Source organism: Phocoena phocoena, chromosome 2, assembly GCF_963924675.1.
Source record: "Phocoena phocoena chromosome 2, mPhoPho1.1, whole genome shotgun sequence".
NCBI lineage: Eukaryota > Metazoa > Chordata > Mammalia > Artiodactyla > Phocoenidae > Phocoena > Phocoena phocoena.
The window spans coordinates 90,735,078-90,747,963 of record NC_089220.1 but is presented as its reverse complement, the minus strand read 5'-3'; the positions used below and the strand labels follow the sequence as shown (position 1 = coordinate 90,747,963).

Below are 12,886 nucleotides of genomic sequence, written 5' to 3'. Positions count from 1 at the left end.
TTTTGAATTTCCAAATGTATACTTTTTTTCTTAGTAACTTCTAACTTAACAGTGTGGTCATAGAAGATGGTCTCTGTGATTCCTTGGAATCAATTAATTAATTTGGACTTTGCGTTGTGGCCTAATATATGATACATTTTAATAAATACTTCAGGTGTGCAGTATACTGTTCTGTATATGTCCATTAAATCAAGTTTGTTAATCATTTAAATTATATCTCTGCTAGTGATTTTGTCTGCTTGTGCTGTCAATTACTGAGATAAGTTTATGTAAAATCCCCTGCTATAATGGTGAATTTGCATATTTTTTCTTGTTTTTACTTGAACTATTTTGAAACTAATTCAGTAGGTGCATGCAGGTTTAGAACTGATATATTTTCTTAGTGAATCAAGATTTTATCATTATAGAGTGATTTCATACTTAGTAACTACCTTTAAGTCATTTGTCTAATAGTAATGGAGATGAAACAGCTTTGTTTTGTTTATTCACATTTGTAGATTTATTTGGATTAATTCCCATTATCTTATTATGTGTTTTATTTTTCTGTGTTTTACAAATGTTTATATTTATTTTTCTCCTATCTTTCTCTTTTGGTGGTTATCCTGGATATTTTAATATGCCTATATAAAGTCTGAAGTTAATATAGTTATTCTCAATAGTAGAATGACCTTTGAATGCTCTAATTCTAATCACTTTCCTACCGAATTATATGCTATTATTGCTCAGTGTTTTAGTTATATATTGCTTTGCTTCCAGTCCCACAAATTAGGCATTATTATTACTTATCATCTGCTTTCACAGACCCTGGCACTATTTTTTCCCCCTGAAGCATATATTTTAAAAGCTCTTTCAATGAGTATCTGTTGTTAGTAAATTCTCTTAATTTTGGTTTGTCTATAAATGTCTTCAAAGATAGTTTCACTGGTTATATAGTTTAAGGTACTTATTTTCTCTCAACACTTTAAAAATATTCCAGTCTACTGGCTTCTATATTTGCTATTGAGTCAGCTATCAGTTGAACTGTCCTTTCTTTATAGATAAGCTGTGCTCTTCATGTAGCTGATCTTAAGATCTTTATCTTTGGCATGCAGTTTTACTACAGTGTGGATGTGGATTACTGTTTTATTGGGCTTTCACAATTGAGAATTCAGTTTTTTAAAATAAATTCTCAGCTTACATGTCTTTGAATATTACCTGTTCTCCCTTTGTAGGGCAGTCCTTTCCTGCCCTTCCTTATCACTCAGGGTGTCATGTTTTAATATCCTGGTTTTATAAAGTAGGGGCTTTCGATTTATTTTCCACTGTTAGTACTTTTCAATTTATTTAGATTTAAAAATTACATTCATACTTTTATATCTGTTCTTTTTAAGATTTATGGTTTTATGTACTCTTTTCTATTGAGATGTAATATGAACTCATAGACTTTAACAGAATCAGTTTGTTGTTTTAGTTAAGTTAATCATTATTAACCTCCCTATTTTTTTCCTTTCTCCCCAACCCCCACCCCCAGTTCTTTTTCTCAAATTATTATAACTTGGCAAGAGGGGACCCCTCATTTCCTATCCCTCTGCTATTACTTTCTGGTGAGAATGGGATTTCCCAGATCCATGAAGATTTTTCTTGTTCAAAGACATGAGATTGGCCTACTTTCAAAGAGGCCTGGTTCCTTTTAGTGAAGAATGATATCAGAGAAGAAAATAAGAGTTTTAGGTGTAAACATGAGCATTGTTGATAGTGAAGTGTGCTGTTGCTTTGAACCATTTTTAGGGACTGAGCTAAAAAGATATTTCTTTTACCAGGTCACATTGATCTTTCTCCAATTTAACACGACATGCTTCTGTACTCTTTTTAAAAATATATATATGTAGTATATGGTTTTCTCAGCCCTTACCACTTACTAATTGCTACATTGACTAGCAAGAACTTTTAAGTCAAACTCAGATTTAGTAGAATAAAACAGTTCCCACTGTCTTTAAGTCATCAGATTGTCTTCTTACAGTCTCTTTTCAGTGAACTTAGTTTAAGAGAGAAAGTAAAAAGAATACTGGATTTAGAGACAGAAAACTTGAATTCTAGTCTTAGCTTAATCACGTAGTTAAATGGCATTGTACAAGTAACTTAATGGTCTCAGAAATTACCTCATCTGTGGATAATAGATGTGAAAACACTGTATACCATAGTATATAAATAAATTAAAATACCATATAAATAAATATATTTGTTTATATAAATATTTATGTCAGTGATAAAACTAGGTAATGTTTGCTTTATTCAATGTTTTCATGTTTGTTGACTTTTTAGTTTGATTTGAACCATCTGAAAAGTAATTCCTAGGTTTTAAGAGGGTCTACAGATTCAAGCAAGATTCTTATTTTCAGATATGTATGTCATTTATAAGGTGGTTCAAAATCCTCTTGGTATTTCATTACTCTTTTTCAGTATGCCTTTTACTGGGATATAAGATGGATCTGCTTCATAAAACACTTCTCATTAGTAAATGATATTATAGTGAGGCTTCAATGTGCTGCATTCCAATGAAAACAAGAACTGTGGTGCTCTTATTTACAAATTTGCAAAATTTTAGAAATACTACTACAAGCATATAGCTTTAAAATTTTTTTCAGTGCCAGTTAGTTGATCATATATGAGTTGGTAATAATATTCTTATTTGTGTTTTAGGTGGTCTTGGAGGCATTGGAATGGGACTTGGTCCAGGTGGACAACCTATTAGTGCCAGCCAGTTGAACATAGGTGGTGTAATGGGAAATTTAGGTCCAAGTGGTGAGTATTCTAACTTTATTGTTTCTTTTTAAATGATACATTTGCTACATTGTAAAGCTTATATTTACTAGTTTGTAATAATATTTAAAGGACTGTAGTTTATAGTTGAATATTTAAGATGTTACTTTAGTCTGAAAAAGGAATGAAACCTTTGAGAGCAGAGAACGTGAAAGAGGTTGAACAGAAGGTCAGGAGGGTTCCTCTGAGGGCAGCCACATTGCAGCTAGCCTTTTAGCACTTTTAGCTAGCCTTTAGCCTTTTAGATTTTGAATTGTCTTTAAGGTAGAAGGAGAATATTCAACATAGTCTATGCCTTGTGTATCATGGATATACAGTATTTGGGGAATGGCTAAAATACTACCATATAAGCAATTTAAATTTGAATATCTAGTTGGGAGGGTAGCTTTTCAGATAGCTGTTTGGCTATTCACATAGACTAACCTACAGTTTATGTTTGAAGATTGATTTTTAAACTTTTTTGTTTCAGAACCCTTTTATACTCTTAAAATTTGTTGAGGACCCCAAAGTGCTTTTGTTTATGGGGTTATATTTGTCAATATTTACTGTATTTGAAATTAAAACTTAGAAATTAAAAAAAAAATTACATATTTATTTAAGATAACAATGATAAACACATTATGTGTTAAAATAAATGTAATTTTTAAGAAAATAAATTGTATTTTCCAATACAAAAATTAGTGAGAAGAGTGATATTAGTTCACCTTTTTGTACATCTCTTTAATGTTTGGCTTAATGCAAGACAGTCATGCTTTTGTATCTGCTTTTGCACTCAATTTGTTACAGTGTCATCTATCATGTAGTTTCTGGAAAATTCCACCTTATACTCATGAGAAAATGAGAGTAAAACAGTCAATATCTTAGTGTTATTTGGATAATGAAGGAGTTTTGACCTATTGAACCCTCAAAGGTCCTTAGACCATATTTTGAGAATTGCTGTTTTAATTGATGGACTAATTAATGCTATCTGGTTTCTATTTTTGTTGAGATGCTATAGTTACGTTTTAAATTGTGAGGGTAGTTATGGTAATCATTATGGTCTAAACAGATGGAAATCTTCTCCCTTACTCTTAGGCCCTCTACCCTCCTAAACACATACTATTTTTATTCTTTCATTTTTTACTGCTCCCTTAGCTGCCATGTTTAAAGGAGTCCTTACTTTCTGACCTGATCTCTCAATCTGCTGTAGTGATATTTGTGTGTCTGAGCTGAAAAAAAAAAATGAGCGATTACCTAGTCCTAGATATTCTCTAACTGAATGTGAGTATGACCAGTGAATTTTGTTTTCTTGTCTAATAAATATTCAAAGAGGCCTTTCTGAAGACTCATGATTAGACACCTGCTGTGGCATAGCACTTTAAACCGTCCCATCTGTGCCCTGCTGCTTCTCTAGTATTCCACTGTGACTAGACCATTGGTATCTATTTTGCTGTGTTGCATTATGTCATTCTTTAGTCATTAAAATAAGATTTACTGAAAGTACATACTGTGTATTTTATTTGAGGTATGGGAATGGATGGTCCAGGTTTTGGAGGAATGAATAGAATTGGAGGAGGTATGTATAAGCATTTGTTTTCTTGTATGTACCCATCACCATGTTTAGTAAGTTAGAAACTATGTTGAGAATTCCAAGGGAAACAGAAGTCATGGTTTATTGTTGGCTCACGTCCTAAAGGCTGCTAGCAGAAATTGAGCCTGGTACATACTTAAGGGATATGGAAGGTGATGTGTTAAGAAGCAGTTGCACAAGGTAGGGTGGATGAAGAGCTTACTGATGAGACTTAATATTTACAAAATATACCTTTCAGCTATATAACTGACAGATCTCAAACTTAACCTTTATTCCGTAGGAATTGGGTTTGGTGGTCTGGAAGCAATGAGTAGCATGGGAGGATTTGGAGGAGTTGGTCGAATGGGAGGTAGGTAAATGTATATAGTGGGATGTGTATACTACATTTCATTTTCTCCATTATTAAAAATGTCCCCCCTTTACTTAGGAATGGATACTGTAGATGTTTTCAGAGGAAGTATGGGCACCAGGGGTAGGGACAGGCAGAGCAGAACTGGGATATCTCTGGCATGTGAAGTAGGTTGGGTAAATCATGGACTTCTTGTATTGTGGCTTTTGCTGTCATTACAGTTTAGTTTCAATAAGTTCCTAAATGGATTACTGTTTATTGATAATACTTGAAAAAGGGTTAATTTGTTGCATAATCTTTTCAGAGCTATACCGTGGTGCGATGACTAGTAGCATGGAGAGAGATTTTGGACGTGGTGATATTGGAATAAATCGAGGCTTTGGAGATTCCTTTGGTAGACTTGGTAGGGCTGGCTGTTTACTTCTTTTCTTTTTGCAGGTTGTATTTTTTCAAAGTTTGGCTGTCTTTTTTTTGTATGAAAAATAAGAAATGTATAATGTTTCGTGCAATTTATTACTTGAAGAAAAATACTTCAGAGGTTTTAATGTACTAGCTCTCTTTTTCAGTGTCTTACATATTTGAACCCTATTTGTAGAAGACTTTATACTTTTCAGTTATTGTACATCTTCTGAGAGCATAATACCTTGGGAATTTTAAAGTATGATTATTTAAATTAATTAGTATATTATCTTTCCATCCTTGTTTAGGCAGTGCAATGATTGGAGGGTTTGCAGGAAGAATAGGAGCTTCTAACATGGGTCCAGTAGGATCTGGAATAAGTAGGTTTAAATTTTACTAGAATTTTACAGTAATATTTGAATACTTGCAAAAAACTTTGCAAGAGTAGTTACTGTAGTATTGTAATACTTTGTTCTTATATGTTGATATGACTTGTCATAATTTAGAGAAACTTTGATATTTATTGAGCTTTACTGTTTTATTGCTGTTGGAAATTTCTTAACTAACTTTGAATTTTACTTCTTTGACATTTCTAAACTAACACCAGAATGTGTGTTAACTGTCACCCAATTCAAGAACCTTTATTCCAACTAAAGAATCTGGGGCTTTTTCTGATCATATGTCACGAACAACATTAGCTTTATCACCAACTCTGTTTCTTTGCTTATTCTCTATAACTGCTGTTGGAGACTAGCTTATTTCATCTGTGAAAAAAAATTGTGTCTTTTGGTAAACGCAGGTGAACCGCCTCAGATCTAACACTTCTGGAGACGTCCTGAGGTTGAGGGCAAGGTTAAAAGAAATGCTTATTTCCTTGCTTCTTAAACCTTTTCTTTGATAGAATCAAGAGTACTACTGTTGCAAAACTGGGGAATGCCAAATTTCTTCCCTCTGTTTCCACTAGTACATTTTAGGCCTTATATTAACCCTTAACACAAGGCTTAGTTTTTGACCCATGTTGCTTACTGAACCATGTCTATGTGAGCTCTCCATAGTTACCGACTTCCTTTAATTGATTGAAATCTCACAAATAGGAAACAAAGTCTACTTGAACTCTTCTAAGAGTGAGTTAAAAAAATCTTGTCAGCTGAAGATACTTACTTCCATTGTACCTTGCTTCTCATTTTATTCCTTCTTTTCATCATCTTTTCAGCCTTGGCCATTTTCCTGTTAATCATAACTTCCCTACCTTCCTTTTTCACCTCAGTGTTTATACTTCTGTTCCCCTAATTTTATATTTGTTATTCACAGAAAGCCAATTTGAGGGTGATGTTAATCTTTAGAGTGGGGATATTAGGTACGAGAAAAAAGGATACGATTGAGAAAGAGTAGGATTGGAATAGTTAAAGGGGACTCAATGTATAAGAATCAAGTGGGTACGAGCTACAAGCTAGATTTTTAAGCTCTGGCTAAAGGAGTGTGATTCCAGTTTTTGTTGTTATCTCCACAAGTTCTGTATAACATAGAGACTAAAAGTTAGCTTTTTCTGTGGTTATTGAAAGTTGAATTGATATGAAAAGAGCAATTGTATACAAAACAAGATACTGAGGTGAAAGGTAAGCTAGGAAAAGAATATTATGTAGGACAGTATGAGAGCAACAGTTGATCTGTTGTAGTTGTAATTATTTGAATTTACCCCATATGTCTTTGTTCTAACAATTAATAAGCTTGGTATTATTAAAAGATAAAAGTGAGGATACAAACTACTATAACATTAATGAATAAAGTCATTGATAAAAAATTTATATAACTTATGTTTTATGATCAGAATATAATTTTTTAGAAATGTATATGTATAATAGTATGAACAGATTCAGTTAGCCATTAACATTCAACTAACTAAATATATACAAAATTAAAATCTGTTCCTTGGAAGATTGTTATATTGTGTGTATAAAAATAATTTTATTTATATATTTTCTAATTACATAAATGAATTAATTTTTCTCTCTTTCTTTCTCAAAAATGATTCTCTCCCTCCTCTTTCTCTCCTTCTTCCTCTTCCTTCTCCTTTTCCTTCTGTTCTTAAAACAAAAACACCAAACTCCCAAATCCCCCCTTCCCTTCTTGAAAATCCAGGTGGTGGAATGGGTGGCATGAACAGTGTGACTGGAGGAATGGGGATGGGACTGGACCGGATGAGTTCCAGCTTTGATAGAATGGGACCAGGTATAGGAGCTATACTGGAAAGGAGCATCGATATGGATCGAGGATTTTTATCAGGTCCTATGGGAAGCGGAATGAGAGACAGAATAGGCTCCAAAGGCAACCAGATATTTGTCAGAAATGTAAGCAACTAAATGTAAAGTATACTTAAAATTATTTTTTTCCTTGTATATCTGTTACTAATACCTTTTTTCATTCTAGCTGCCTTTTGACTTGACTTGGCAGAAACTAAAAGAGAAATTCAGTCAGTGTGGTAAGTATGCCAATGACTGTAGATATATTGATATTGATTATGGAGGAAAAATTGATTTTAAACTTTTAAATACGGCTTAGACCTTTACCTGTCCAGATGCTTATTCCTGGGTAGTATGACAGGTTTAATTCCACTTCAAAGAAATGAATTATTTTGCTATCCTCTGACATACAGCAGTGCAAATTACTACTAAAATAACAAGATTTAGAGTAGAGTCTCATTGTCTCCTATGGATAAAGAAAGGGCTTATTTTATTACCTGATATTTAAATGGTTACTATATCATCATTGCTTGAATTTAAAAGGATGTTTTTTATGTGGGAAATACTAACGAATGGTATATGTATTTCTTTGTTTATAATGTAGTACAGTGCTTTGTCAACATGACCCAATGAAATGCTGACATCCAAGTGATATGGAGTTAATAGATGAGACCTGTTCTGCACACTCTGTCACCTATACAATAAAGGAAACTTAGCTGATAGCGTAGAACCCACTGCCTAGAATGCCTTAGACAGGTACATTCTGGTGGCCCTTCTGTTCCTTTTATAAACTGTTCTTGGCTATAATGATACTACCTGTACGACCGTAATATGTTCATTAGGTCTGTAGATGTTTAGGTGGTTTATTACTTTTAGAAGAGGGCCTTTTTTTTGTAATGATGAGAGATTTAGTGTGAGTAGAACAAAGTAACAGATTTCCTGCTAGTATTTTTTTGCTATTGCATGGTAACCCAGAGAGTATTAATAGTACAACTATGTCGGTGGGATATAATGATGAAAAATAGCTAAGTAAAAGTGGTATATTCAACCTTTGAGAGTTAATGGAAAGTTAAGAGTATTTGGAATATATCTTTAATTTTTGGAGATCACGAAGGGGATAAGTTTAGTGTTCTCCCACAAAAGTAACCTTTGTAGCCACTGTCACAAGGGATCAAAGTGATCCTTCTGGCAACTGTTCTCTAATGTGTTCTGAGTACTTTATACCTAACTTTTCTTGTGGTAATCTGTTCACATGTTTTCTTCCCTCCCAGATGAAGGCTCTTGAGGGCAAGAACCATCATCTATTTATTCTAGTACATTTCGTTGCCTCTGCACGTATAGTAGGAGTTTATTAAATGTTATGAATGAGTTAAGGATTCTGAAAAGATCTTCATTCATTTATTTGGTTATTTATTAAGTAAATCTACAAATATTGTATTTTTGGTAGTCTGCTCATCATTAGAATTAGAAAGGAGAAGAAAGTAAGATATTACCCCTGTCCTCAAAGAACATACAGTGTGGATCTGTCTACAGTGTTCTAGTGGCTCCTTTTTGTTGATCATCTTTTAATTTATATTTATTTACATTTTATTCAAAGAAGAGAAAGATAATTTTTATTGATAAAAAAGTTGTTGTAAACAAGTCAACTAGTAAATAGTTGCTACTAAGAGAAAGCAGAATTATCAAGTTGTTTTGAGGTGTTGGTAGTCTTTGTAGGAGTAAGTAGATCTACTAGGATGAGTAAGCAGCATCTACCCGTGAATCCCATAGGCTACAGGGGAAATGAGCATGTTACGGCCTTAGTGAGATCCATCAGATGAGGAGCGGTGGCAGCAAGTATAGATAATCCCTGCTATTGTAGTTTCAGTGAAGAAGAATCTCCAGATGACATATGACTTTATTTTAAAAAGTAGAAATGAAACAAGATAAAGAACAAAGTGGGGCAAACAAATGACATTAGTGAAAATGTGACCAAAACTGAGTTGACTGTTTCCTTGTACGTAGGCAGATTTCCTTTCAAGATTAGATATGAGCAAGGCTTGCAGCAAATTTGAGGTCTTTTGGTGGGCTTCTATACTTGTTGCTGCCATTGTTTTGACAGAAGGACATCAACAATTCCTTTTAAAAGGAAAAACTAGTCCCCAAATCTACATTTAAAAAATCTGTACAACATTTTAGCCAATAAAATAAAGTGCTTAACTCTTATTTTAGCTCTATTTTTATGTCCCTTTTTGATCAGTCTGTATTATATCATGAGAGTAATGCTTTTTGGTTTTGTTTTCTCAATTCTAATTGTAAAAGCTTTTGACTTTCAGATTTATATTAAGGTAATACCATAGTAAATAATTTCCTACCATCTTCCTGTTTTTAACCTTGAACTTACATTGATGGAAAGGAAGATAAGTTACAGTAATTATTTGTAGAATTAAGTGTCCAGCTATTGACAACTATGGAAATTATCTGGCTTGTATGAACTGAACCATCTGTTTTTCTGCCACACATCACTTTATTTATTTTCAAATCTTAGCTTTTCTTTCTTAGAATGGAAAGTTTCTTTTTAACCTGCTCCAAGCCAGTAGTGCCCCTTTTCACGGTAGAAGTCAGTTTTTTGCTATTTTTTTAACCCCCTGAGCCCAAGGTGAGTAAGTATATTCTCTTGATTACTTCTTAGTAGGAGTCTAGTGGTACTCCATGCTCTCCTCTAGATAGTAACTGCTAGTAAATGACCCATCAGCAAGCCCTCTGATTATTAGATGTCTAGAGTGGTTAATTGTCCTTGGTGGGGCAATTACAAAGATCGAGAAAATGTTGGAGTATGAGTTAAATAACCCTCAATACAACATTTCCTTAGCGGGTATAATTCAGGAAAAAATGTATTCAGATATCCCCAAATATAGCAGGATGAGAAGGAAGTGAGTATAGTAAAGTAGATCTTCTTTTATTTTGCTATATGTAATTCCTCAATACACATTTTTAAGAAGACTGAGTATAAATAACTAACCCATTCAGAGTTGGACCCCGCATTAGTTCAGGTTGTGTTAATGAAGTCAAATAGGTGTTTTTCAAACTTCCATATTGTTTATACACTTTAACTATACTCTGGCTCAGTGTGTTTTAGAACTGCAGAGCAAGGAAAGCCCATTCTTAATTATTCCTGCTATAAACCATACCAAATATAACGTTGTTCCACAGGTTTCCATTATTTTCATTTTTTACATCAGTATGCTACCTGTTACCTGCATAGAAAATGGAGACTTGTGGTGGATTTTCTTTACTAAAACACATAGTGCTTCAAGCATGGCTAGTGGACTCTAGATAAAAATAACAGTAAAAATAATGCAGTAAGAGTAAAAACAATATATGAAGAATATTCATAGATAGTCACTTTCTTTTGTTTGTAAAGAAACACTCAAACTTTGTTTTTTGTCCTCCATATCATAATTATAGTTTCTTGTAGAATATCTGATTTTGCTTTCTTGTCCTGTGGTTATGTTACAGCTGTACTTTGGAAGTAGGTTTTATTAAACCATTTATTTATTTATTTATGCTTTAATTTGGTCAGTTTTTAGATATGCTTTTACATCATCATTTTCCAGAGTATACCCCACAAGATTACTTAATAGGCTGAGTTAAATAAAGCAGAAAGGTTTCTTTTATTGCAGGAGAGTCATTTTTTGTAGTTAGTATATGTAACAGCAGTATTTTTGATTACTGTAATACTGATTTCTCATTGCATACTCTTTTATACTGTTGCTAAAATAGCAGCCCTATTTTGTTTTTCTTGGAATCACACAAGATCAGTAGATAATTTCATTCATTTAAGAGTCCTCGGAGCATGTACAAAACCAGAGAAGTCTGATTTTAATTAATTAAAACTAAATTTTTTTCTCCTCAATTATTTATCTTTAGAAAAGAATATATCTCAGTTGGTGTTTTTATGGGATTAAGAAGAAAGTTAGAAAACAGAACTTTCTAGTTCTATACCTAGGGGTTTTTTGGGGCAATCTAACCATGAAACAAGTATCTATAAGTTACTTTCTCTATAAACCTGAGTGTCCAAACTGTAAGAAGGTTCAAGTATCTTAGCTGATAGACCTTGTCAGCTAGAAAAGCCTTGAGATCGCTGTGAGGTCAGGAATTTGGGGGTTTGAGTCATGATTCCTAAAAAGAGAGGAAATTTAAGAGAAAAAAAGAGAAACTTGTCCTGGGAGATTAATGGATTTTGCAAGAGATTATTACATATTTTCCTTTGAAGTTTTGAAGATTTCTTGCTTGAGTGAACCTTAGTATTGCTAATAAACCTATGGTGGGATACTTATGTTAAGAAAAACAGATAAATTTAGGATAATGAAGAACATTTAACCTTAAAAGCTCTTGAAAATTCTCCACAGTCCTCTTCAAAATCACTGTAAAGTGCTCCCATTTACCAAGGTATGCTTCTTTAATTAAACTTGCTTTTTTTTCAGGTCCCAGCATTTGAGATACTAAGAGGACTGTGACTCTGGAAATTGCTCTGCATTTGTCTTTAAAGCTTTAAAAATATATATAGTCTCCAGTTTCATTTTATGATGTTAGAAAATGTGATTTCCATATTTTTAAAAAATTTTTTTCTTCCAGTTTCGTTGAGATATAATCGACATATAGCACTGTATAAGTTTAAGGTGTACAGCATAATGATTTGACTTACACATATAAAATGGTTATCACAAGAAGTTCAGTGAACATCCATCATCCCGTAGATACAAAATTAAAGACATGGAAAAAAAGATTTTCCTTGTGATGAGAGCTCTTAGGATTTACTCTCTTAACTTTAATATGTAACACTCAGCACTTATCATGTTGTACATTACATCCCTAGTACTTATTTATCTTATAACTGGAAGTTTGTACCTTTTGACTCCCTTCCTCCAATTTCCCCTCTCCACTCCACCTGCCGCCTCTGGTAACTACAAAATGATCTTTTTTTTTTTCTATGAGTTTGTTTCTTTGCTTTTGAAGTATAATTGACCTACAACCCTATGTTAGTTCCTGTTACACAATATAGTGATTCGATATTTCCGTACTTTTCAAATGATCATCACGATAAGTCCAGTTACAATATATCACCATAAAAAGATATTACATAGTTACTGACTATATTCCTCACATTGTACATTTCATACCCGTGACTCATTTATTTTGCAATTGGAAGTTTGTACCTCTTAATCTTCCTTTACTATTTCTTTCTTCTCTCCAGCCCCCTCCACTCAGACAGCCACCTGTTTGTTCTCTGTATAACTGTTTGTTTTGTTACGTTCATTTCTTTTGGTTTTTAGAGTCCACATATAAGTGAAATTATACAGTATTTATCTTTCTGTAACTTATTTACTTAGCATATAATACCCTCTGGGTTCATCCATGTTGTTGCAAATGGCAAGATTTCATTCTTTTTTATGGCTGAGTAGTGCATGCTTGGGGGGCTTCCATATCTTGGCTGTTGTAAATAGTGCTGCAGTGAACATAGGGGTGCATGTATCTTTTTTTAATTAG

At 33.2% G+C, this 12,886-nt stretch overlaps 1 protein-coding gene across 3 annotated transcripts in view; it reads left to right on the top strand.

The window, feature by feature from the left end:
- The window catches only part of MYEF2 (myelin expression factor 2), a 31,738-nt gene that overhangs the window by 16,343 nt on the left and 2,509 nt on the right, over positions 1–12,886 (top strand). Inside the window, exons 10-16 of one of the 3 annotated variants that reach the window (XM_065871815.1) lie at positions 2,680–2,781; positions 4,304–4,354; positions 4,650–4,718; positions 5,023–5,121; positions 5,426–5,497; positions 7,257–7,465; positions 7,545–7,596. In XM_065871815.1, coding sequence (XP_065727887.1) covers positions 2,680–2,781; positions 4,304–4,354; positions 4,650–4,718; positions 5,023–5,121; positions 5,426–5,497; positions 7,257–7,465; positions 7,545–7,596 — 654 coding nt within the window. The remainder of the gene's footprint in view (positions 1–2,679; positions 2,782–4,303; positions 4,355–4,649; positions 4,719–5,022; positions 5,122–5,425; positions 5,498–7,256; positions 7,466–7,544; positions 7,597–12,886) is intronic. The other 2 variants (XM_065871816.1, XM_065871817.1) reach the window with 2 other exon arrangements.